Consider the following 26,776-nt stretch of genomic DNA (forward strand, 5'->3'; position numbering starts at 1 on the left):
ACGTGAGGCCAAAGAAGCGCTTGTTTTCTACCCCAGAGTTGACCGATTACACTCTTTTTTTATATTGTGGTTTTAAACAATTTAAACTTATATCAGGCTATTATTGAGAAAGTTGAAATCATTATATTTACCTTGGTGTGCGTGTGTGTGCGTGTGGAGAGAGAGTGAGTGAGAGAGAGAGAGAGAGAGAGAGAGAGAGAGAGAGAGAGAGAGAGAGAGAGAGAGAGAGAGAGAGAGAGAGAGAGAGAGAGAGAGAGAGAGAGAGAAAATAATATAATCTTTTTTAATTTTACACTAGGCCTATTTGCAAAGGTATTGCAGATATGTATTAAAAAAAAGCAGGGTGTGTGTTTAGTGTTTGTCTGAAAAAAAAATCACCTTTATTGAAATATATATATTTTTTAATTGTCTCCACCAGGCCAGGTCTGCGAGCACCTAATATCCGGCACCGTTGGCAGCGAAATTTTGCACTCACATTTGATCACATCAAGTGATCAAGGCAGATCTGTCTGATTTTTCATATTCCAGCCTGATTGGCGAATTCCAAACATTGATGGCCCACAATAACCTAGTGGCGCAGCCAGAACACTAGTAGGCCTATAGGCTCAGCCTGGGACTATATAATAGGCAGGATCGGGTGGGCACGAAGTGCGGGTGGGCACAAAGCCCACCTTTTGCTAAATCAATTGGGTGAGAGAGAGAGAGAGAGAGAGAGAGAGAGAGAGAGAGAGAGAGAGAGAGAGAGAGAGAGAGAGAGAGAGAGAGAGAGAGAGATGCACGCACACACATGCACGCACGTTTTTGCGGTTTTGGGCGGATTTTGGGCGTTTTTTTGGTACTGTAATTCGGTTTTAGGGTTTGGGTTAGGTTAGGGTTATGTTATTTAATTCTTATTTTTGCCCAGGCCCACCCAGGCCCACCCATGGCTGCGCCCCTACAATAACCTACCTGACCTGGCGGAGACCTGCGCTCCGAGGAGCACTTTTTCTAGTTAAAATATGAACTATATGCGAGTAGTCAGCCAGGCCTACAGGTGGCGCTTTCATCGGATCAACTGACATACAAAATGACCTGCGTGGAAATAGCAAATCAACAAACGCTCTGCACCGTCAGTTGGACACTCTGCCGTGTTTTGGTTGTTCATACAGATCAGTGATTCTTTTTCGTTGCTGCTGGGAACGCAAATATCCGGCTGCTGCACCGGATTACGGATGTAGGCGACGTGTAATTCTGGGCGAAAATGGCTGACAGAAAAAGTAATAATGTGTCCAATTCCAGTGCAAATCTACTGTTTAGCGCAGCTCCGGAGTTCAACTTCAACCTGCCCTTCATCCCGGTCAGCCAGGCCGGTGGCCCCGCGGTGTTGTCAGGAGGTAAGATGGCATGTTATGCAGTAAAACACGAGCTTAAACGTTTGCAACCCGGACTAGACAGGCTACTGCTATTTAGGCTGCCAGTTTATCATGTTATCATTGGAAAGATCCCACTGAAATTGTTTGCCTTGGGTCGCCTTTTTGGGGCGAGTAGACAGATACTTATTTTACAGTACTACTTGGTGTAAGTGTGTCTAGGTCCACTACTGCTCTAATTAAAGGTACAATAGTCAACATTTTCATAAAAACTGTTCCACCAAAAAGAAAAATCTGTCCAAAGAGCGTAGGCCATCCACTTGAGAAACTACAAATCAGCCTACATACTTGCTTGCCAACATTAAAAATGGTCTCACTCTGGTCATGTTTACCATCAGCTACAGACATCCTGGTGGACATCCTGGTGGTGTGTGTGTGTGTGTGTGTGTGTGTGTATGGGGGGGGGGGGCTATACAAAATAGACTTGTATTGAGCCTGTGGGGGGTATTCAGTCATCAGACTGGGGGGAGGGGGGGGGTAGCATTTCCCTCTGGCCAGTTTGTTGAGATTTTCCCTTGCCAAATCGTTCATCATGTGTGTAATAATAATTGCTCAGAGAAAGATGCTTTTTAGCAGCTTACTGTCAGTGGCTCCTGCGCAGTAATTTTCCATGCAGCAGCATCTGACTGAAACAGTCCATGGTTGGGGTAGCTGGGGTATAATCAATGTATTTGTTGTCGCATACAGTGCTGCTAATGATGAAGGAATGAAGTGTCATCAATCAAACAATCAGTCAGTCTGTCAATCAATCAATAGACAGGAAACAAAAAAAACAGAAATCTGTCCCCTTGATAAACAGACCTTGATGGGATCTGGTTAGAATTTCCTCTGACTTTGATTGTTAATAAGATATTTCTTTCATTTTGTAATTGTCTAACTGTTGTCTCTGTCAAAGAAGAGTCACTATAAAGCATACATATTATGATTGTATTCTCATAGATGATTCAACTGATGTGGGAGAAGAGGACAGCTTCCTTGGACAGACCTCTGCCAACGTCTCGGCTCCCTCCACATTCAGCTACTTCTCCAGTCCCGTAACCAGCAGTGACCCGTTTGCATCGATAGGTCATCAGCCATGCCCGCCGCCAGCACAGTCGGTTGCTCGTCCGGCCACGACGGGTCCCACCTCTGTCCCCAGCAGTGTCCCCAGTGCCCCAACACCTCCCGTCCCTCAAACTAATCCTGTTCCGCCTGCATTCACTAGTACGGTTTACCAAAGTCCCATGGGACGACAGACTCCTCCCCCCAGCTCAATGGCCACACCCCCTCCCCAGGTGTCCCATCAGAGTTTTAACCCGTACCGACACACTCCTGTCAGCAGCAGGGCCAGCCCTTATCTTGCAGCTCCGGAGGTGCAATCATCTCCCCTACCACCAGCTTCAGCACAGCAGATCCCCTATTCTCTTGGCCCGCCACAGCAGCACACATTCCAAATGGCAGGCCCCACATTCACAAAGGTAGAAAACAAGAAAATCAATAAGTTACCTCTGTTTGTATCTATCGAGTTCATATTAATTGCATCCATTACCAGGGTGCAGTTGTTTTAACCCATGTGCTTTTCTGCTTTTTTCTCTCACATGCTTTTAACCATTTAAACCCTATACTTAGCTGACCTTATTCCCTTTTACACTAAATACGCATCGCGTTGTGACGTGTTGTGAGCTTGTACATCGCCCAATGAATGGTGGAGAGAAAAAAAGATGACTATAATTCGGAGAATAGATAATGGAGTTCTCCTCTGTCTTTCTCTCTCCCTGCAGCCCCCTCCCACACAGATGATGACACACCCACCTCCCCCGCCGCCTACCACAGCTGGACCATTGGTTCTTGCCAATCCCATGATGCAGCAGCAGTACACCTACAATATCTATGAGCCTGTTCAGCCTCACTGGTTCTACTGCAAACAAGTTGAATCAAAGAGTGTCTGGCTTCCTTTCAGCATCATTGACTCCATTCAGCTGGAGGAGACATACAATTCTGGTAAGATGGACCTCATAATGTAATCAGTAACAATGTTAGGTACGCATCCATTAAAATCCGAAAGGATGCAGCAAAAGCACTACCTGTGTGTCCACGGGACATAAGGGGGTTTTACCCTAATGCCATATTATTTAAAGTTAAAACATTTCAGCCCCTCTTTCCGTGTGTATCGCATAGAACAGTGGTTCCAAAACGTTTTAGCTCGAGACCCAAAAGAGAAATGTCTCCCCAGGACCCAAACTAGTGAAAATAGCCGATCTACAAGCCCACAACGCGTGAGATGGTAGATCTGCTATTTTCACTTCTAATTTGTGGCATTTTTGGGGCATTTCTTTCTTCATTTATAAAATTCTTTGTGAAAAAAAACCTTTGAAATAATAATAATTAAACCAAATGTAGGGAAAATAAAGGGATGTTTACTTGCAAGCCATCAAAATGGGTCCGCGACCCAGAGTGTTTGGTGGCATAGAAAAAACTTCGAGACAATTCAACTCTCACATGTGCGTTTGTTAGACAAACGCGATCGTGCTCTTGCCTGTCAGATTGCCTGCGTCTCCTAACCTGCCTGCTCGCATCATCCCATTGAACATTATTTAGTTAGGTGCGTCAATAACTCCTAGTCCTGGTTGGAAAAAACATTTATGCAGCTTATTTTGAATGTTGGTATATTTTGTACCATCAATCTCATGTCTCCTTACCTTGTCAGAATAGCTGCATTGTTATCCCACCACGTAAATGTGAATGAAAAGTGTCTGTTTACTAGTTGTTTAAGTACTGTTATGACGCACTGTCATGATGGTGCCACTAGATTGAAAACCCAACAATATCACTAAGTAATATATGCTATTTGGATGGTTTATCTACTTTTTTCTTTTATCTACAAGCTCAAAACGTTTGAGCTTGTAAATCTGTTATTTTTGGCAAATGTTCCCCCCAGAATAGGCATGCTGGGGATGGTTAATACAAATAACCAATTGAAATAATCAAGTAATGTTTATTTGATTTTTGATTTGATTTATTTGAAAAACCACATGGTCACCGCAGTTCGAGGATAACACAAGAAAGTCCTGAGACTTATTTCCGTTGAGGTCCTCTTACAATTAACAATCAATATTTTAAAAATACATTACAATACAACACATGTAACTAACGTAACACTACATAGACACAAGTGACATACACAGTACAGACACAGTACACATTACACAACAATACAAAACACAAGTAACATTCACAGTACATACATACAAACAATACAAGAACACAAGTAACATACCCAGTACACAAACAAGTGCTACCTTATCTTTCCTAGTCTAAAAACCCTCTATAGGGGAACCTTTTCTAATAGACATGATTTAGTTTTGTATTTAAAAGTCCTCAGATTTGTTGTCAGTTTGACACTGTTTTCGAGGTCATTCCACTGTGTGGCTCCTATGTAAGTAAATGATTCCCTGCCTACTTTACTTTTAAAAGCCGGATGGCTCACGTCTGCTACACTGGCTCTGGTGAAAAAATGGTGTACTTCGCTTCTCTGAGTAAAACATGTCTTTAAAAATATGGGGACCTCGCCATATATTATCTTATGAACCATGGTCAATCTGGCCATGGTTACCCTGGATTCTACTGGGAGCCAGTTGAGTTCTCTAAACTGGTTCCTACCTATATGGGATCTGGGTCCTAACCCTAGAATGACCCTGATCAGTCTATTCTGAGCTGACTGTAGCTTTGTTTTGAGGGATTTCAATAAGCCCTCGAACCAAGATGTACATGCAAAATCAAAATGGCACATAATAAGAGAATTGGCCACCACCTGTTTTGTCTCCCTATCCAAGTACCTTGCTGTCCTTGCCAGAAATTTAGTCAGTCCGGAGACTTTGCTCAGTACCTTGCTGGCCATATTTCGGCCATCTAGGTTATTAATTATTAACTATTAATTATGCAACTTTATACTTGCATAAAGGGAATTGGGGATATTGATGTTATATTGTTGTCCTGACTTTATATCTGACTTTGTCCTTTGTTCTCTATTCTTATGACTAGCCTATACTAGTGCAAATCGTTGTAGCTTGTACGGAAAATTCTTTCACTGGTTTGTTCTTCATTTACAAAGTTTGCACTTCATGGGTCATTGGTGGTTGGGAATTGATTGATGTTTTTATTGATCATGAAGTAAAATCATATGTCACATACATACATCTGTAACAAACATCTGACCCACCATAATCAACAGGATAACGCAAAAAAGCTTACAGCTTGTTTCAAGTCGCTCGAACTCCAGCTACAGTATGTGATCGTGCACCAGCTGGGGAGAAGGAAGGCACAGTCTCAGTCTCTCCTGGAATCACTGCTAATGTTTGAACATGTCAAATATGCTCCTGTTCACTTGCCATCCCCACAGTTCCGGTTTGGCTTTGAATGCAGCCACTTTGCTAACGTAAATTCAGTTGCCATTCTCCACTGAGGTGACAGATTGAGTTCATTGAGCAGATTGACTACAGTATGTCGCACAGCCTGGTAAGCGGGTTTGCGACCCATTCCTCGTCAGGGCGGCTATGCTACAGATTCATGTTATAATATTATAAATATTGTATTATTTTATTATATGTTATAATAAAATAAAATAAAACTCCTTTTCGTGTCGACTGGTGTCACAGGCCACCAGCAAATGGTCCACGCCACAGACCACAGGTTGGGGTCTTTGAATATAGAGCTTTACACTTTTAACAAAAGAAACTTCCTTTATTTTGTTTTTTGCAAAAACAAATCACTTACACCACCTTTAATTTGACACTCAGGGTTTTCCTGTGTACTGTGATGGTTTGCATTCCTAGTAGCACGTGTACCCCCAAATGGATTCAAATTCCCAATCCTAGCAGTGTGTTGATCCCTCTGAGAACCACATACCACAGATGGTCCACATGGAGGCACTCACAGGAATTCCAGGCTGAATTTGCGTTCCATATTTCCAACAAAAGGTATTTTGGCATATGCTGGATCCTTTGAAACAGATAAGCCGTCTAATATCCTCCTGGGCCTTTCTTCTTCTTGTAGTTCAGCCAGACCCGGAGAATGTGATTGTGTGCACAGATGGAGGCCGCTACGACGTGCAACTATACGACCGCATGCGGACCGCTGTGTACTGGGAGGAGGAGCCTACCGAGATCCGACGCTGCACTTGGTTCTATAAGGGAGACTCAGACAGCCGCTTCATTCCCTACTCAGAGGAGTTCAGCGACAAGCTGGAGGTTTGTACCGTCACCATCTAAACCAGTTGTCTCACGTGGTCCGACCCACTGTCTTACAATGGAGGGTCTGAATCACGTTAAGGTTTTTGCCAGAAACAAAGTCAGGGAAGCCACTGTAACAGAAGTCTGTGGTCAGTCCATGGTTGGTCGAAGGAGGCACACATTTTGTTAAAATAGTACCTGGTGAGGGTCTAATCAGGTACCAGATACCTGATGAAGGTCAGTTGGACCGAAACGTACTATAAAAATAAAATATTTTTTTTCTGTAAGTGAAAACAGTATACGGGATCACTCTGTTTTCCTGATCTAAGGAGGTCGATTGTTGGTTATATTAGATATCTAATCTACTGGCTACTTTGAGACTTTCAAAGTGGGGTCCAGGTGATTTTTTTTTATATTTCATGATTTTAGTTACACTTGTGAACACTATTATGCACATATAGAGTACAAATTACAATCATGTGACACTTTGTTTTGGTCCCAAAATTGTCGAGCAAAATGCTCTACGTTCTCATTCAAATTCCTTGCAATTTCATTTTGGCTGCCATGGACGCAGATCTGCGTTCATTTGCGCAAAAGCCCGCACGCTGCCAAGAACGCAGATCTGCGGTCTTTCAAAAACATTTTTTTTTCAAAATAAAAGTTTTTTTTTTTTTTTTTTTTTAATTTTTTAATCTGACCCAAAGACCAAGGAGTTATGATTTTCCGAAGATTTAGACTCCCAGACACTTCCTTGTAACTTAAAACTTAAAAATTCTGTATCTCGGCTCCTAAGTACTTTTTTTTTCTCATTGAAAAAGTCTGGCAGTCTACTGTAGGAAAAAAAAAAAAAAGATGGCAGCCAATGTGTTGTTAATAATGCTGCATTGTGCAATCTTAACCACATAACATTTCAAAAATATCTTCTCCTGTAACAACATGCCTAAAATCTGGATGCCAGGGTTATAGAGGTTAAAGTGAATGATAAACATGTTTTCTTTCTCCAGGGGGAATACAAGAAAGCTGTGTCTACCAACCAGTGGCACCGCAGGCTAGAATTCCCATCTGGTGAAACCATTGTCATGCACAATCCAAAGGTAAGCTTTTGTCTGAGTTGCTTTTGAAAATGCAACTCTGCTGTAGAGTAGACTAAAGTCCACTCCAGAGTGGTTTTATAGATCCTGTGTTAATTTAGTGTGTTATCTTTTTCACCAGGTGATAGTCCAGTTCCAGCCCTCTGCTATGCCAGATGAGTGGGGCACAACTCAGGATGGTCAGACCAGGCCGAGGGTGGTGAAGAGGGGCATTGATGATGACCATGATGAAGTGCCTGATGGTAGCACAGATCCTCTTTTGCTCCTAAGTTGACATACTGTATATCGTTGCTGTTGGGCAGAAACCTTGTATCTCCATAGTTCAAAATGTACCCCCCCCCCCCCCCCCCCCCGTAAATGAATGCCCTACTTCTGTGTCTGCTATTTTAAATATTTGTTAGTGGGTTTATAAATATTTAACCAAAGTATTAACAAGAGCTTGTGGCTAAATACATAATAAACATTGGATCCAGATTGGAACACAGGTTCTTTTTTCCATTTCCTGAAAAGTAACGGTTTTGGAAAAACAGTTAGTTTTTTATATACATAGAATGTCATGCATGTTGTTTATGTATTTCAGGAGAGCTACCTAAGGCGGATCATCTAGTGTTCATGGTGCACGGAATTGGCCCTGTGTGCGACCTGAGGTTTCGGAGCATGGTGGAGTGTGGTGGGTACCATCTCTATCGCATCTTTGTTTAAATGAAACGGTGGCAAACTACCACAGACACATCACTGACCGATGTGGACTGATTTTGTTGTTTGCCAGCGTGTTTTCCTCCATGGTGATATCGTTGTGTGTGTGTGTGTGTGTGTAAAACCATTGTTTTCAGTGGACGACTTCCGCAACGTGTCACTGAAGCTGCTGCAAAGTCACTTTAAGAAATCCCAGGATGAGCATGTCATCAGCAGGGTGGAGTTCCTTCCTGTTCAGTGGCACACAGCTCTACATGGAGACGCCACAGGGGTGGACAGGTGAGGAAATATATTAACATTCAGCGAAAATATTTATAGTTCAGCTATTTTTGCAGAAGAGAGTTTGTGTAGAGGGAAATACGGACCTAATATAGAGCCTAATATAGAGCCGTGGGGGACCCCATTCAACCAAGTTTAAGGGGGGGGGGGGGGGGTTAAGTGGTTAAAATATGGAATTTTCCAACCCCTTCCCAACAGGGAATGTCAGCCAGTGCGATTTTCTGTTCCCTGGTGAAGTTACACAATATCAAGGAATGTTCTGCAATGTATATTACAGCTTGTATCTTGCAGTCACAGAGACACCCAGAGACTGTATATCATGGAAATGTATCCTACACAGTAAAGTCCTTAGTGGTAATTTATCCATTGGCCACGGGGTCTCAACTACTGTAGGCCGCAGTCCAGTATGGACACTCTTCATTAAAAAAGATTGACAAGTAGTAAACACTAGTGGTTCTGAAACCTTTTCATGTCAAGGACCCCCAAATTGATATGTATTTGGCTGCAGACCCCCATCTAAAAAATGTTTTGTGCCAGGGACCCCAGAAGAGATGTGCATCCACGTGACGTTTTTTATTTATTTAAAAGTATTCAAAACGGTTCAAACACTTCCAAGTTATTAAAAATCAAAAGCTGCTATATTTTAATCGCCAACGTATAGAATATAAATAAAGTGGTTAAAATGATTGATGCTGTATTATCATTGTACTGGGGACCCCCTGGAACCTCCCCAAGGACCCCTGGGGTTCTCCGGACCTCACTTTGAGAATTACTGGTATACGCAAGTTGACGGTAATCTCCCCCCTCTACTCTTGTTGTGATGCCTTGTGCATGTAGGAGGATAAAGAAGATCACGTTGCCCAGCACTGGACGTTTGCGACACTTCACCAACGAGACGTTGCTAGACGTGCTCTTCTATAACAGCCCCACATACTGCCAGACCATCATGGACACAGTTGCCCTAGAGATTAACAGACTGCATGCCCTGTTCATGGAGAGGAACCCCGATTACAGTGGAGCTGTATCAGTGGCTGGACACAGCTTAGGTAACCACATCAGCAAGGGTTTACCTCAAATTTTTACCTTGATTATTTGGGTAAAATAAATGTTTGTATTTTTAGTATTTCATAGAGAAGTGGAGTATTTTCTGGTCTATGCGGGTAGAGAAAATAAAAAATTCTGCTTCACCCAGCAGATAGCTGCTTAGATGGCTCTGATGAGGGGAAGCTGTGTATTGCTCAGGGACACTTCAACACATAGACTGGGCAAGCTAGGGATCAAACTGGCAACCTTCTAATTCCCAGATGGCCTCTCCACCTATTCAGCTTCGGCCGCCCTAACAAACATTATCTTCAACATCAAATGTCCTAAATGAAATGGATAGATAGATTATTTATTAGGCATTTAGAGTCAGTTCTTTTCCCGCCACCAGCCATGAGTTATAGATGAGCAGAGACAATATTTACAGGCTGAACTGAAATATTTGTTCAAAAGGGCTATTCTTGAGCGGATAAATGAACTCTGAGCCAGAGTTTGAAACCTTCCTTGCTACAGTATACCATTGTCCTGATGGCATAAGTGGTTTAATTGTGGGTGACTTGTGTTATTGGTAATAACTTATTTTTGAGAACCTGGGTGCTGTACACTGACGTCATACTGCAAATTGTATCCCCACCTATCTAGCTGAAGATGTTAGATTTTTTTAGAGTTTTGTTTTTATTACTCAAAGATAATGAATCATACCAGGCAACATAACATAATGCGAAAACACAATCTTTAATGATTGAAAGTAAAATTAAGCAAATCTGTTATTGTTGAAGTAAAAGGAGTTGCTTGTGCAGCAGTACTTGTGTTGTTATTCCAGCATGTATAGCCCTCTGGTTGTCACACATGTATGGTTTCATATCTTTGCAGGTTCCCTGATACTTTTTGACTTGCTGTCCAATCAGAAGAATGGCTCCTCAGCACCCGCCATGCCAACAATGCCAACTACTAATGAAGCCCCTGCCGACAAGAAACAGGTACTTAATCATCAGCCATCAACATAATTAGGGGATTGTTTCTAGACATGTACTGTATATCATAGTTTTCACCTCAGTTCTGATACACTGTTGAGCTCAGACAATAAGATTTAAGCCTTCATACTCAGCCTATTCATACTCGGCTGCATTGTATCACAACAGCGTTATACTTTGTCACATAACCCTTTTGAAGTGTCAGTCAGCACATTTTAAAGTTGAAAATGTGTCTTCTTGTTGGGCATCACTTGTGTGACCAAGTATGAATTGGTCTAAAAGCAGCCCATTTTCATCCTTATCCTCATAAAAATAGTCCTCACTTATGCTCATTTTAAGTTGGCGGAGTTTCCTTCTACTCATTCTGCATCTCATTGGTGGCACTGTGGACAGTTCAGAAACCTGCCTACCAATGACATCATCGATGGTGATTCCAAGCTAATAGAAACTACAGCCTTTCTCTTCCTGTAAAGTTAGCATGCTGAAATAGAAGCCATTCTTGCATTAATAAAAACAAAAGTAGTTTGAAATCTTTGAAATGACCAAACCTGCCTACCGAAGATGTCACTGGTAGGCAGGTTTCTGAATTGAGAAGAAGTCAGCCAGCACTCAATACATATCCTTTGCACATAGTTTTATTTACCTTAGGTTTCTGAACTGTCCACAGCCCTCCTCTGAGACACAGAGCGAGTATACAGAAATGGTGCCATCTTATAATGAGTATTAGTGATGACCAATTATATGAATACAGTTTGAACATTGTTGCAGTTCTCCTTTAAGCTCTAAGCATTTTAGCGTAAGAGATCTTTCCAGTCATACCTCATCCCAAGGACATGGGACGAGGTGTAAAATAATGTTCTCTTTTTCCAACCAGGAGCCACAGCAAGCCAATGCCCTCACACCATCTCCTGTAGAAGAAGAGCCTAAAGAGGAAGGAGAGGAATATGAAGATCTCCCTGCCGTCCTGCAACATCTGGGCCTGTCTGAATACAAGAGCACCTTTGATGACGAGAAGATCGACATAGAATCTTTTGTAAGCATAGACTTGCTGGTTTCAATGATACGATCATCTGTAGTAGCGACACTCAAAACGTCCTTGTGACTTAGCGGTCTTTACAATATGCTTCCCTACTCTCTCATGTTCAATTCAGCTCATGTGCACAATTGAGGACCTGAAAGAGATGGGAATTCCCCTGGGACCCAGGAAAAAGATTGCCAAATTTGTCAAAGACAGATTAAATAAGCAGGTGAGTTTTGCAATAGAGTGCTGCTGCAGGGTGTGTTTGATGTGTTTTTCAAGGCAAGAATCAGAAGAACAGTGGGTGAACTCCATCGTTTTAGTTATTTCCATAAAAAGGAAAGAAGAAGAGGGGGGGGGGGGGGGGGGCAAGAGAGATCAATCAATAAGAAACATAAGAAACACACAAAATTATCTACATATATATACACATTACCTCTGCCAATTTATCTCTGTAGCAGATAAAGGCTTATGTTTTATTCTCTACAAAACAGAACACTTTTTAATGTTTTTTTTTTCCTTTTTTCTTTACTGGAACACCTAACTCAGTTCACTTGGTTCACTTGTCTTCATTTCACTCACTCATTGTGACAGGCCACTCAAGAGAAGAAAGTGGAGGTGAAAGAGGTGGTGCCAATACAGACCGTACCTGAACCCCTCCCTGATCCCACCATCACAAAGCTCCCTGTGGGCAGGAATATCTCCGTCCATGTCGATTACAATTACTTTGAGGTTGGCACTGGACAGGTAAAATCAAATTCTAATAGTAACATTGGAGTGAAATTGGCATTACAGGTTGTCACTGATTTAGAGATTTATATGGTAAAATGGTAAATGGTGCATTTATATAGCGCTTTTATCCAAAGCGCTTTACATAGATTGTGCATTTCATTCACCCATTCACACACACATTCATACACCGATGGCAGAGGCAACCATGCAAGGAACCAACCTGCTCATCAGGAGCAATTAGGGGTTCAGCGTCTTGCTCAAGGACACTTCGACACTAACTCTGGGGAAACCCGGGATCGAACGGTGAACCTTGCGGATGCCATCCGGCCGCTCTACTGGCCACTCTACCCCTGAGCCACTGCCGCCTCATATATTCTTTATTTTATTTTTTTAATCAGCCTTGATATTGTAGTGTTCGATCCATGAACTCAACTGTACAACATCAGGAAAAGTCAGTGAAGTATGTGTGAGGGACCTATGTAGACATTTTTATTTTGTGTGTGAATTTGCATCCATAAACAGTCCAGCCCTCTCCATAATGTAGACATGAAATTACAATTTCACTATTGTTTAACCCATTAAAACCCGGAAAGCATCTGTCATTTTAGATTTTTGCGTTGGCTTTTCAAAAATAGCAGATGTACAAGCTCACAGCGCGGCACAAAGTGTTTGGAAAATGTTGAATAATTTGGTATTACAAAACAGTTTGAGAACTACTGATTTTGAAAGCATTTGTAGAATCAGCCTTAATGGGTTAATATGAATATGTTGCTATAATAGTTATAATTTGCCACGTAGGTGTCGGTGATCTACCATGCCCTGGACTTTGAACCAGTGAATTTCTTTGCCCTGGGTTCTCCAATTGGCATGTTCCTGACAGTGCGGGGTCTGGAGAAGATTGAAGAGACATACCAGCTGCCCACCTGCAGTGGTTTCTTTAACATTTACCACCCGGTAAGAAAATTGTCTAGGATTTACGTTCTTTACTAAAACATGTTATCATGGTTACAATACTAAGTATTGTAAGTATAGCTTTATAATATATGTAAGTATTATAAAGCTACACTGGCTAAGCCACAGTACTAATTATGAAGCTGCACAGGGTATTAAAGGACCATACGACCATCTATACTTGTCATTATCTATTAACACATTGAGTGCCAGGGGTTTTTCAAAACAGGGTACCTCCAGTGCCTGGAATTTTAACCATTTTTGGACCTTTTTCAAGTAGTCACAAAACATTTTCAGTGATCACCGTCCTCACGGTGATCCCCTCATTACACACATAGAGGTCTCGTACAATCCGGGGAAAAAGATCAAAAAACATTCGGTAATCCGTTCCATAGTTGCAGCCAGTTGAAAATAGTCGAAAATACATCGTAAAAACAAAAAGTACACAGGAGCCGAGATACAGGCTTTTGAAGTCATAACTCAACCAGGAGGTGGATTGGAGTCTAAATCTTCGTAAAATGATATCTCCTGGTGCTGTGAAGGAAAAAAAAAATTTTTGATTTTTTTTTTTTTTTCATATTTTTCCCCAAAAACGGCCATAACCGTTTTTGGCACACCATGTTAGGATTATGAAAAACGGTCCGGACCGTTTTTGGCACTCAATGTGTTAATTACTTTTTATAGGTTATATGTCATAAGATTTTTCGGCGCATGGCTTCATTTTTTGATTTTGTGAACATCGGTTTTTAGATTGTGGTTTTGGCATATGTTTTGTCCATAAGGAGAACAAAAAATCCTAAGATTTCCAAAATCATCTCTTTATTTTACTTATTAGCAAAGGATTTGATATTTTCTGCCAGACACATTCCAGAATATGACTGGAGTCATATGTCTACATTATAAACACAATAAGCATGGTTTAGTTAATATCATTGTCTACCTTTCACGAGGAAAAACAAACCATCTGTCACCACTTTGCACTCATATCGCAAAGCTGCCACCAAACACCAAACAAATGTCAGACAGATCCGACCTCCAACTAGGAAAAGTGCCATTTAAATGGAACGGCCGTTTAGAACTCCAACTAGGAAACTCAGGCAAGATGTTCAAAAGATGTCTGGGATGTAGTTGGCAAGGTCTTGGCAACATGGCAGAGCAGTGAACTGTTAGCAGATGTTTTTTATCATAAGACTATGTTAAAAGTGTATGCAGCCAACCAAGATGAACTAATGTTGCCAAATAACTACTCTTAGGTAGATGACCTTGAATTTAATAATACAATTATGTAGTTGCGAACGCAGCGGAAGGAGGCGCGCCGAAGGTTGTGTTTAAGCCCGCCCCTTCCCCCGGAAGCCACGCCCCGGAGAAGGCTCCTAAAAACTCCCCATTGAAACCCCATGTTAAATGAAAAGTGCCCGAATCGCTCCCAAACTTTTTCTACCCCCCCTAAGTGGGGGTCTACGAACAAATACTTCGGCCTCGGATTTTGGCTCCGCCCCCCAGAAGTCGGTGAAACAGGCACTTCAAACACTTTGTTGAATTGTTCTAAAACATTCAAAAAATTGTTTTGGGGAATTTGTATTTTTCTAAGATGCTCCTTTTAACGCAGATTTTTTTGGTATTTTTTTTTTTTTTTTTTATTGGTTACTTTTTTTTAATATATTTTTTTGTTTTGCGTTCGCTTCCCGCGTTCTCGCGTCTTACTTGTACATTTTCCAAGGAACTAGGAACTTCCAATGTCTGACTTTTAATTGAATGTACAGGTGTGGGTGGGATAGTGCCGTGTTGACCCTCTTTATATCATTTTAGAAATGTATCATATACTGATACTTAATATTCTTGTAAAGAATGTTGCATGCAAAAAGAACATTTGTGTAACTAAGGCAAAAAAAAAGTCATAAGTTTGATTGATTGATTGAATACTTTAACAATTTGCAATTAGTACGGATGTACGACTTACAATGATTGTTAAAAGGATAACACAAAAAGCCCTTGGAGCTTGTTTCCATTGTGGTCCTGTGAAGTTCTATTTTAATATGATGTAATATTTTACAGGATATGACTATTCCTAGCCACTGTATACTGTGGTAACTGGTACCTGGATTATCGGTCACCTGTGTTTTCTTGTGTTTTAGCTGGACCCAGTTGCATACAGGATTGAACCCATGATCATGCCAGACTTGGACCTGAAGCCGGTTTTGATCCCACATCACAAAGGGAGAAAGAGGCTCCATCTTGGTATGGAACTCAAGATTTATCTTGAATATCTGCTCACAGTGCCTCAATGTTGTTAGCATCTATTTTGATGAAGGAGAAGTGACATTGAAGGAAGTATGTCCTATGAGTCTGTTCCTAGCAAATACCACTTGAACCCTAGCATCCCTGTGCTGGGTATAAGGGGCGAACATTTGCAGAAACAGGCGAACATTCATTGAAAATGGCAGATCAACAAGCTCGCAATGCAGTTTGAGCTTGTAGATCAGCTATTTTGCCGAAGAGATTTGGTGTAGAAGGATAAAAGTAGGGGACCAAGGAATAGACCCCTGGGGTACACTAGTTACACTAGTATACAGTATAGAGTTTAAGTGATTGATTGATTGATTGACATCTTTATTGATCATAAAAAACATATACGACAATAACATGTATATACATGTATATGATTATATGCATAATCAAAAGGATAAATGCAAAAGAGCTGACAGCTTGTTTTCATTGCGGTCCTTAGTATGAGATGTGTATGAAGTCATTCAGTGTGATGTAATGAGTGCATGAGTGTGTACAGTAAGTGTCGGTGTGTCCATCATAACTGGTTAAAGAGAGGTCTGTCATGACTTCATCTCAAATGTGTTGAATGTCATCCACATGTAAATTGTTCTGAATACAGATTATGAGCAAGTCATTATAATTGTATTCAGGTTCAAAATATAAGACTACTTTCCAGCATTATTGTATTTAAAATGGCTTGTGTGGACAGAAATGTCTGAAAGTCAAGCAAAATTATTTGTCATTCAATCTGGGACTGACTGAGATGTGTTGGTGTAGGCTCAATTTGGTTGTTGTAGGGGGTTAATCTTTATACTCTTTGAATTTGAATCTTAAAATGGGACTGTTTTTGTTGCAGAGCTGAAGGAGAGTCTCTCTAAAATGGGCTCAGACCTGAAACACGGCTTCATCAACTCTGTGAGGACGGCATGGCAGACACTCAACGAGTTTGCTCGTTTTCACACCTCCTCTGCCCAGCTACAGGCTCAGTTGGACATGGTGGCCAATCAGATTAAAGAGGAAGAGGAGAAACATGTACATGAAGGTGAGATTGACTTTCCTATATAATTATTTGTTAAGAAAAGAATGTGGTCGTGGATTGGCAACCGAAAAAATACAATTTTCTTTTTAAATCAAGAAACAGAAAAAAGTGGGGTCGTCGTGACCAACGTGAAGAGGATGTCAAAGACGGCCACTTGACTCCTCATACACACATACAGCTCCCACACACATACCCACACACATACAGCTCCACCCAACGAGAACCAGCAGCAACACTGGAAAGACAACACACACACACAAGCCCTTGCAGAGGCACACAGAACTGATTTAGCTGTTCATAAACGATATAGTTACTGTATATAGCAGGAATTAAGTTCAATATGAGCGGGTGGCTTAAAATAGTTTTTGTAACTCTGAGAGCGAGTCAGAGGGTACACGTGGCCTATATGGACCACGGGTCTATTTGGTTCCATTTGTACCCTCTTGGAGTTAACTTAACACTGGTAAATTGGCGCTGGAAAGGTCTATGTGTCAGCAAACACAATAAGCCCCGAATTGGCATTTGAGTCAACAAACGTTCAATTTACGGATTGCGATGTAACATTACAGAGCGGGGAGACCATAAAATATTCTTTATTTCCACTTTGAAATTGCACTATAAATAAAGTTTGAGAACCCCTGTCCTAGAGGTTCCGGTGGCCAAAACCCCCAATTTGGAGAGCACCTGCACTTGCATAGGTATGGCATTCAAGTATCGGGTTTCTCTTATTAACTGAGGTTCCAAATTGTGGCATAACTCCAGTAGGACATGCTGGGAGGCATGTCACTCCATGAAAAGATTTCAGCGGGCCAGACAAATCCTCTCGTTTACATGCATGTACAGTAGAGGTCTTAAAGGGGAAATCCACCCATTTTCAATATTTAACTATGTCATTAATATAGCATAAAGGAGTTGTGTGGAAATAAGAAAAAAGTTCCCCCCTTTCTGTGTTGCCTTGAACTGGAGGATTGATTGTGGGTTTAACATTGCAAATTACAACGTGATGACTCATCATGTTGTAATTTGCAATGTTAAACCCACAATCAATCCTCCAGTTCAAGGCAACACAGAAAGGGGGGAACTTTTTTCTTATTTCCACACAACTCCTTTATGCTATATTAATGACATAGTTAAATATTGAAAATGGGTGGATTTCCCCTTTAACAGAGACAAATCTGCTATTGATGAGATATGGTGACTGTCAAAGCTCTCATTTAAATGGGACTAAATATGTTACATTTTGCTTGTATGTATGTCACCTGTTAACCCCCTTACTGTAAAAATAATTGGAAATAACTTTTTTAGGGATATACGAAACATAGTTGATGTAGCCCTTTACAAAATAGAATATTTTGAATCACCGTAGGTTTTATAATTTTGAGTGAATAGGTATGTTATGACGCTTGTCAATCGACTCTGCTGCACCACAAGTCTACGCAGACAAACATTTGTGTACACGAGCTGAGACTTGACGTGAGATTTGATTGTCTGCTATGCTCACGTCAAATTGGCGACAGATGAATTGGCCGCACACCCACGTTTTGGTTGGTCACATGCTAGTTTGATAAATGAGGGCCACTGTGTTCAGGGTTTGGTTCCCAAAGCTACTTATGTGTTCAGGTGAGTTTGTTTTGAGGGGTTCTAATTAAAGCGATAGCATTATTTTAATGAGTAAAATGTTATTTCAACCAATCTCTATGGCAGAGTATGTTAATACAATCTAGTTGGAGGTGGTCAACCATTGAGAAATTGGTGCTGGATAGGACACCTACTGGTTGACAAGTAGTGCTACCTCAAGCTCAGATGCGTAGTATCTACCCTGGCCAAGTGGGGATTCCATCTTGGATGAATGGTAAATGTTTGGTCTCCTGTGTGTGAGACCCAGGTTAAAATCTCAGGTAGAACATAAGACTCCCGGATTGCAGCTTTAACCACAGTGTGTGATTGCTTGGTTTGTTACAGAACAAAAGATTTCAGACAGTCCTGAGCCACAGCGAGAAGAGGAACCCCAGGTGAAGATAGGGATGCTGAATGGTGGAAACCGCATCGACTATGTCCTGCAGGAGAAGCCCATTGAGAGTTTCAATGAGTACCTTTTTGCCCTTCAGAGTCATCTCTGTTACTGGTACGTACATATGTATTTTCAACGGTACATCAACTTGTTGACCTTGATCTTTGGGTACATACTGTACATCAGTACACCAGAAGCCACCTTTATTTAAATAATAAGATATGTGTAGGGTCACGTATTTCTAGCTTTGTGGTTGTCAGACTAATGGCTCAGCTTACTAGTGGAGTGGGGTGGGGTATCAATTTGAGGTATTCTTATACATTTCTTTGTTCTTTTGCAGGGAATCGGAAGACACAGCCCTGCTTATTCTCAAAGAAATCTACAAGACCATGGGGATCCATCCTGAGCAGTTAGTACATTAATACAATCATTTACACTGAGGATCAATAAACCAGACTGAGAACTTCCATTACAGTGCATTTGCACATGCACTGAGTCTTTTTTGTTTTGTTATGTTTACACTACCCATTCATTTTCTATGGAGCAGGCAAAATTGCCATGCAAAGGCTCTTGGAAAAACTACAGTTCCGTTCAACTTTATGCAAATACATTTCTGCATTGAGTGACACTTGATACCACTTTAGATGAGCAGCTTAACCGAACTGCTGAATGCAGTCAGGGGGTTAATCTTTGACTACATCGTTTGTGTGACTAAAAGTATAGATTGTGTACAAGCAAGCATTAGACGGATATGGAGCCTAAAATATTTGCTCAATAGTTTTTCACACCTACTTGAGCATTCAACTTCAACTTGTAATCAAAACTTTCCATACAGTAGTCTATGTTCATGTTAAGTGTGACACACCCACAGGCATCATCGAGCAAGCGTGACACTCAGTGCATGTGTAAACGCACCATTAGGTTTATCCCACGTTACTTCTCTGATTGTGACGGATTATTCTTTTTCTTTTCTTTTCTATTGTAGTATATATTGTTTTAAGGATGAATACATTTGTATTATGCCATTTGTCTTAAATTAAGAGAAAATAAAGTTAGTGAATTCAAAGACATAATGACTAGTTTGGATTTACATTTTCATAGGCAAGTCATAGAACTGGTCAATGGCATTGAATGTATAGAAATGTTTATCATCAAATTAAACATTAACAATAAAGATTACATAACATTAATTACAAACTATTTATTTCATGGCCAAAACGTTATAAAATAAACACTTCACTTATACACATTGCGAGTTATTTATTTTTGTAACATTGTGTACCGAGTATGCTGAAAGGAAGATATTTGAGAAATCTTTACAGGATGAGTTGAAATGGAATGTGATTATCAACCAATAGTTGTCATATTTGCAAAAACCATTCATTAAAACCACAGTATAGAATATATTAACTACCCTACTATCCTTCTGCAAAGAATAAAGCTCTTTCTTGCGCTAGATTTGTCAACAGTACTCATACATGATGCTTTCACTTTTGATGCCCGATCTCAGTGACCTATTTTTTTGAAAGAACATTTCTCTTCAAGAAATATTTTACAATTATACAGCTATGAATTTCAATGGCCTAACAAGAACTCACTTTAAGCATGGAGGCACATAAAATTTAAGTATTAAACTCACAATTAAGAAAATAAAAAAAACGTATTAGAAAAGTATTTACATTGAGTGGGTGTAACAGTTAGCCCCAGTCTTGATTAGGGATCGTTTGTGCTGTGAATGATTCTCACTAGGCATAAATGAATCTCTTTACAGACAAATACCGGCCTCCGTACACCAGGAATCGATGCTTTAATTCGTTTTACTCCTGGCTTGAATTTAGTCATCGTGCTTCGCTGAAATAGATCACCTCTTGTTTTCTAAGCAAAGACAGTGAATGATTGTCCCTTTCAACAGACTATTGACCATAGTTATCCATGTGTACACAGCAGCCATGTTGCTCTTCCCTCCAAGTATACGGCTGTGAACACAGCTTCAAACAAGGTCACGACTTCAGTGGCCTAACAAGGACGAGTAATCTCTTCGACATTTCATATCACTAAAGCCAAGCTAAACTATACTTGGTATGCTCCCTTTTTTCCTCTACACCAACCCTTTGCCAAAAATAGCCAAGCTACAAACTCATTGTTGCATCAACACTTGATCTGCTATATTCGCCCCAGAATAGGACCACTAGGGTCCATGTGGACCCTATCGTGAGTATTTGATTTGATCCTGTTCTGAAGTCCTTTGTGCCATTGTTTTAAAAAAAGTGCTATACAAATAAATGTTTATAAGTATTAAATGCATTCTGTCTGGTGGGATTTTTCCACACCCCAAGTATGATGGAAGAGCAAAATAGTCATTGTTTGAATATGGTCAAAGCAAACATAAAAAAGGTCCCTTTTTACCAATTTGATCCCATTGTAACAATATGGCTCTGCGATGTAAGTAAAATGTGACAACGTAAAAAAGAAAATGTTTATGAACTGCTCTGCCCTCAGCTTACAAAGAGAACGACAGCCTTGTTAACAACACTACGGATAGGAATCAGCAGGGGCCGATTGATCCCTTTGAGAAACTGATTCGATGCAATCACAATTATGCAAGAAAACAGCTCGAGTTATTTCTTAGGAAAAAGCTAAAAAATAAAGATTGGTTAAGTCACCTTCATATACGGTAGTCTTGAAATGATATCACCTTGAAATAGTGTTGCATTATATCAAGTCTGATTTGAGAATCACTCCACAGTTGGGACGCTTTTGGCAGACATTCCTAGAGATCACAGCAAGGTGTGAAAAACTGGTCTGAGTGAGACTGAGGGGAAAGGGCTCAGGAATTCTGAGTAGAATCACTTTGAAGAGGTTCGAGTACAGTATGTCTGAAGCATGTGCACAGGGATAAAACTAAGAGATTTCTAATCTTTCCAATTACACTAATTGCATGCTTATAGAATTGATTGTAAAAGTTTGAATGTTCAATTTAAATTGAACAGATATTTTCCCCCACCCCTCCAGGCTATGAACGTTTAATCACCTCCAATGACTGTAACTTCTTTATATTGCTGCTCTTTACGAGAGTGTTGTAAAGGTGTTCCCAGGTTTCACATTTATCAACACAATTCGATATTTTTGTACATTCATCTGCGTCTACAGCTGAGCGGTTAAGTGGAACAGCGTCTGTGTAAACAGGTCTTCTCCTTAGTGCATAACGTCATGGAAAGTTGAGGATTCATCACAGTCTTACTGTTTGTCCAATGTCTAATGATCAAGACAATTAGGGCATTGTTTTCAGTCCTCCGATTTGCCTTGGGTCTTGAAGGCCTGCTTGCGGAGATGAGCCTCGATCTCCTCGCGGAACACAAGCATGCCCAGGTGAGAGTGTGAGGCCTCATTCATGGCTTTGGACTGAATGCACATGCGGTATTGCTCTGGTGTCAGCTCGTCCGCACACTGCTTTTCGTGCCAAAGGTGGAAGAGGCCCGACACTGGTGTCCGAATAACGATCAGGTCACTCCGGAGATATTTTCTGTACAGGTGGACATCTTCTACGCCCCAGCCTTTTACTTCAAGATCAAACCCACCTGGAAGGTGAGAGAAAATGATTGGGAACATTTTTGCAACACTTGTTTATGATCAGTGGTGTTGTTTATATATTTCTTAAGCCAAAGGGTCCCAAGTCTTGTCATTATGACGACAAATTGCTTACCAATATTTAGGAAATCTGACCGATACTGACAAGTCATTCCAAAGCCAAAATCTCTCCAGAATCCTGCATCCTTCTTGTGAATCTATTTGAGAAGACATCTGGGATAATTTTCCACAATATACTGTACTGTATATCTCTGCTGTCGGGCAGAAACCAGCCAACTCCAAAATGTTCAATTTTCAGGAAATGACAAAACCAAAACAAAAAGTGGAGTTACAATGTATTGTTCATCATTGATTAGAACAGCTAAATGGGCCTCCAAGCTCACAATGAGGTTGGAGGTCAAAAAGGGGTGGAGCCTGGAGTCAGCAAAACCATCCACCCCCCTTTGGTGGAGTTAGCTGGTTTCGTTAGAAGTGCTTTTTAATATTTTTCTAATCAACAATCAATAGCACTGATTTATGGAGAAAAAAACTGCAAAAGTGGAAAAATGTAGTTGGCTGGTTCCTGCCCGACAGCAACGACATATTACATGATCAAAAACAAGAACTCAGATTATGCCACTTTTAAACTGATATTTTAGTACATAACTGAACAGAATTAAAGTAGAAGAACAATTATGCAATGTTTCTCAAATCAATCATGAAAAGGTTGTTCATACCAGCTGGAGTTCAATGGGTGGAGCCAGCTCCAAATTTCCATAAACAATGGCAGGATTATATAGGCTGAAAACAACTGGATAGAAGACTTTCTTGTCTGCAGAACACAAAAGCAAGCAGCGTTCAGTATATTATGTGACAGTAAAACTGTCAGTAAAAGAATGTGAGCTGTAGGCTGGTAAGACACCTACTGGGAACAGCATGAAGACGACAGGCATTAAGGAGCTCCGGTGTGAAGTAGATGTCCACATCACAAAAGAACATTAAGACGTCACCCCTCTTCCAAGCATGGGCTCCGATGTCCAGACCCCGTCCTCTGGAAAACTCCTCATCCACTGGGACGAGAGTGTAATTGGAGAAGCTTTCTTCCCTAAAAGGATGAAAAAAGTTTGTTTATTGTAATAAAATAAAAATAGACTTGTCGCAATGGATTCAACCACTGTCACGTTAGCCATCAAGGTGCAGTCTAGTAAAGGTGAAGGCAGTAACTTGATTTTTTTTTAAAAGGCATTATTTTGCAACGAAACACACCTGGACAGTTTCTCCAAAGAGGACTTCACTTCTTGTAAACCCTCTTGGCCAAAGTAGACTACGGTCAGATGTACTCGCCTATCCTGCTGTATACACACTTCCCTAAAAAACATTGATATTAATCAAAACAATCAAAAAGGGGGAATTGCATTTTTGAACAGACAATATCACCCTGAGTGCACCATTATCATCCTTGTGACACAGGAGACGGATATCTCAGATTCAACATCAGATATGACGGAAATCACCTGAAGCTGTGTAAGAACTGTGAGAAGGTTTCCGTCCTGCCCGCCAGCGGCACGATGATGTTAATGACGACCCCCGACGTTTCAACAGACGTACTCCTGACTTTCATTAACGGGCCGAACGGCCGGAACAGTGTGACGTGGCGGAAACTGCTGGACTCCTCCTTTGCGAAGAAGAGCTCATAGAGTGAACCTTTGTCCCGCTCTGTCCTGTATAGTCCTGAAAGCATAATAACAAATACACATGTTAGACCATTAGAACAATCTAACCCTTTCCTATTATTCTTAATGTGTAGCTGACAGTTGCTGATCCACGTGCAGGCGGTGTAGTCGTTACCCTCGGTAAAGTGACTTTCTGTGTAGACCTGTCTCTGCATTGGCATGTCATCCTCTACCCCGTCCTCATCGTCCGGGTTGTTGATGATGTCCAGCGCGGCCTCGACAACCTCCACCAGCTCATCCCTGCGGTCTTTGCGGACGGGTTTCTCCTCCGGGTGCCGAGTCAGTCCCATCTCCAGCTGGTACACCTTGGACGAGGTGAAACTCTCAAACGGCACCAGGGCGTACTCGCTGGGTAGGCGCGCCCCCGTGTTGACTTCAGCCTTGTCGATCTGCGAGTGGAGATACTCCAGCAGATCCCCTGGCTCCTGGTCCTTGGTGTCGGAGAGACCCTGCACCCCGGGGAGCTCCTTCTTCTCCTGCAGCACCTTGAGCTTCTCGCTCATTTCCTGCAGCTCCTGCTTGAGCTGGGCAATCTGGCGCTTGAGGCTGGTGGCGCGGTTGAGGTGGCGCTCCTCCTGCTCTTGGAGCAGGGCCTGGTAGTAGTCCTTCCCATAAGGCTCACCTGCCAGGCCAGGTAAGACTAAGCTGACGTCCGCCGGAGGGGTGCACTCCAACAGGTAGGCGAAAAGCAGCAGCACCAGGAGTAAGAAGAGGCCCAGGAACAGCCAGCGCACCCGGCCCTGGGGCGTCAACCCTCGCCTGGGCATCACACTGGCACACAAGCTAATGCCAGTAAATCTGCATTCCCTTTTCCCATCCAGTCTCCTTCAAAGTGAATTGATCACTCTACCTATGTTGTGATTGTGTACCCCACACATTGTCTCAGTAATAATGTCCACACTGAGCGCTCGACGTTAAACGTTTCTGCATATTGTCATGTTCTTTAAACAAAAAAGGTCAAAAGGGAAATGTGTATCTCTTGACTCACTCAATTTGCAGCTCTCTGAAGCAATAGATGTCACCCTAAAGCAGGAAACACAAATTAATACACTAATTCAGTGACTGTTACTAGCTAAACCTCCATTCAAGCATTATCTTTAGACTCAAGAGCTATTAGATGCTGTGGCAACAGTTCTTGTGGATTTCTATGTGGTCAAGACAGAAAGTGGGAGGTTAGCAGTTAGGTGCTGCGTGGGCCCTTGTCTGCCTGGAAAAATGTTGTAACTAACACTCCCATTCAGCCAACATCAGGGTGGTAGTCACAAGTATTTTCTAAATAATCACTGGCCAAAATGTTGCCTAGCAAATAGGAATACGTAACATGTGTACGTCGTGTTGAGGTTACAATCTATTTAATGACGAATGGGAAGTGAAATACAGCAAAAACAGGGGCAGCCACATCGCTTTCGATAGCATAATCCAGCTAGCTGCTGCTGCTGCTAGACAACAACAGTCCGTTCATCAGGAGAGGAAATCTAAAGAGCAACACTCGTCATGTTCTCAGCAGTTTGCAGGAATTTTAATTCAGTCTAAAAGCACTGTTCAACATAAAAGGCATAGGCTACAAAAAAATAAGATTCAAATGTGATAATTGATTGAGACATCAAAAATTATCGAAGAGAAACCCCTAAGAAATACGTGACAAGGCAACACGGTTATGTCTGAATTAAATCACGTTGCTCACTCACCTGTATTTACATAATAGCGAATATAGGATACGCTGCCCTCTTTGTTCCACAACATTCGCGAAAAACTGTTGTCATCCAATCTTCTACACTTTCTACACAAAGAATGTCTCCAAGGTTGTGAATGTGAGTGGTGTTTTAATTTACACGGTTGTAATTCTTTGAGACGGTAACCGGAAGTCTCGCCCTAAAACACGCTCGCCCCCGTTTTTTTTTTTTGCTCGCGGACAGCTCGCCCCCAGCGGTTCTTCTACTCTTGTATTTGTTTTACTGAAGATACGGTTAGAAATAAGGCATAGTTTTACTGAGATTATTTAGGGATAATGTTAGGTTTAGCTAGACATAATTTACTGAGGTTAAGTTTAGGAATAAGGTTAGGTTTAACTTAGCATAGTTTTACTGAGGTTACGTTTAGGAATACCAGGTGGCGACCGTTCCGAGGTCGCCGGATTTGCCCCGGGGCAACTGTGTTTTGGGGCGAGCGTTTTCGTATTTATTCAGACTAAAAAAAAAGTGAGAATACGTATTATTTTTGAAAGATCGAGACCGGAAGTACAGCTGCTAACTTAGTAGCTCTGCGCCCACCTTTAACAAACACCAGGCAACAGTTTATTCGCGAGAAAGTGAGATAAGCTAGCAGTCAGCAGTGACCATATTATTGTGTAAGAAATCACTTACCTAAATGGTGACATTTGCCCGTTGCCTTTATAATATAGACCCACTAGTATGTGGTCATCATCACTCAGACAGAACAGAACTCAGGGCAGCAATAAGCTGCTGTTTGTGTTTGATGCATAGAGGTTTGATGCCACGGAGCAATCACAGTTTCGCAAACTGCTTCCGGTCTTAAAGTAACCAAGCAGCATGCTGATGCTCGCAGACAGCGTTGCCATGTTGGCTTATTTTAAGCGACTTTGGGCTTATGTTTCTGTGAAGTTGCTTGTAAATATTGGTGGTTGCGTTTTTGTGTGCTTGTTTCTAAAGTGTAGTTACTCATTTGGGCTTGTTTCATCATTTGTTTTACAATTTAACCAGTGGTTCTCGGGACCCCCAAATGAATATGTATTTGAATAAC

The 26,776-nt window shown here is 41.4% G+C and overlaps 2 protein-coding genes across 3 annotated transcripts; one reads left to right on the plus strand and one right to left on the minus strand.

Moving 5' to 3' along the window:
* The first annotated feature begins 1,190 nt into the window (after positions 1 to 1,190).
* On the plus strand, positions 1,191 to 19,759 carry sec23ip (SEC23 interacting protein). Its single transcript, XM_084075486.1, has 18 exons — positions 1,191 to 1,373; positions 2,349 to 2,866; positions 3,170 to 3,389; positions 6,441 to 6,634; positions 7,621 to 7,710; positions 7,829 to 7,949; positions 8,288 to 8,377; positions 8,541 to 8,682; positions 9,520 to 9,728; positions 10,597 to 10,703; positions 11,572 to 11,730; positions 11,849 to 11,944; positions 12,310 to 12,462; positions 13,246 to 13,401; positions 15,534 to 15,636; positions 16,523 to 16,708; positions 18,668 to 18,830; positions 19,057 to 19,759. Exons 1-18 carry the CDS (start codon positions 1,241 to 1,243, stop codon positions 19,136 to 19,138), a joined length of 2,922 nt encoding a protein of 973 aa, XP_083931612.1. The 5' UTR covers positions 1,191 to 1,240; the 3' UTR covers positions 19,139 to 19,759.
* Positions 19,760 to 20,978: 1,219 nt separating this feature from the next.
* On the minus strand, positions 20,979 to 26,525 carry csgalnact2 (chondroitin sulfate N-acetylgalactosaminyltransferase 2). Of its 2 annotated transcripts, none has more exons than XM_084075487.1 (8): positions 26,380 to 26,525; positions 24,132 to 25,039; positions 23,798 to 24,014; positions 23,550 to 23,651; positions 23,210 to 23,388; positions 23,021 to 23,115; positions 22,420 to 22,501; positions 20,979 to 22,294 (listed from the first exon to the last, which is right to left on the minus strand). In XM_084075487.1, the coding sequence occupies exons 2-8, from the start codon at positions 24,781 to 24,783 to the stop codon at positions 22,002 to 22,004; spliced, it is 1,620 nt and encodes a 539-aa protein (XP_083931613.1). In that variant the 5' UTR covers positions 24,784 to 25,039; positions 26,380 to 26,525; the 3' UTR covers positions 20,979 to 22,001. The 2 variants fall into 2 exon arrangements, with proteins under 2 accessions (XP_083931613.1, XP_083931614.1); XM_084075488.1 differs by lacking the exon at positions 26,380 to 26,525 and adding an exon at positions 25,705 to 25,860.
* Between the last annotated feature and the right edge of the window lie 251 nt (positions 26,526 to 26,776).

The sequence above is a fragment of the Gymnoscopelus microlampas genome (genome assembly GCF_963454915.1).
Source record: "Gymnoscopelus microlampas genome assembly, chromosome: 13".
Classification (NCBI taxonomy): domain Eukaryota; kingdom Metazoa; phylum Chordata; class Actinopteri; order Myctophiformes; family Myctophidae; genus Gymnoscopelus; species Gymnoscopelus microlampas.

Coding starts and splice junctions, on each gene's coding strand:
- sec23ip (XM_084075486.1), top strand. CDS start 1,241: ATGGCTGACAGAAAAAGTAATAATGTGTCCAATTCCAGTGCAAATCTA. Junction 6,635..7,620: donor AGTTCAGCGACAAGCTGGAG/GTTTGTACCGTC, acceptor TTCTTTCTCCAG/GGGGAATACAAGAAAGCTGT. Junction 15,637..16,522: donor GAGAAAGAGGCTCCATCTTG/GTATGGAACTCA, acceptor TTTTTGTTGCAG/AGCTGAAGGAGAGTCTCTCT.
- csgalnact2 (XM_084075487.1), bottom strand. CDS start 24,783: ATGCCCAGGCGAGGGTTGACGCCCCAGGGCCGGGTGCGCTGGCTGTTC. Junction 23,652..23,797: donor CAGTTCTTACACAGCTTCAG/GTGATTTCCGTC, acceptor AATGTTTTTTAG/GGAAGTGTGTATACAGCAGG. Junction 23,116..23,209: donor TCGTCTTCATGCTGTTCCCA/GTAGGTGTCTTA, acceptor TGTGTTCTGCAG/ACAAGAAAGTCTTCTATCCA.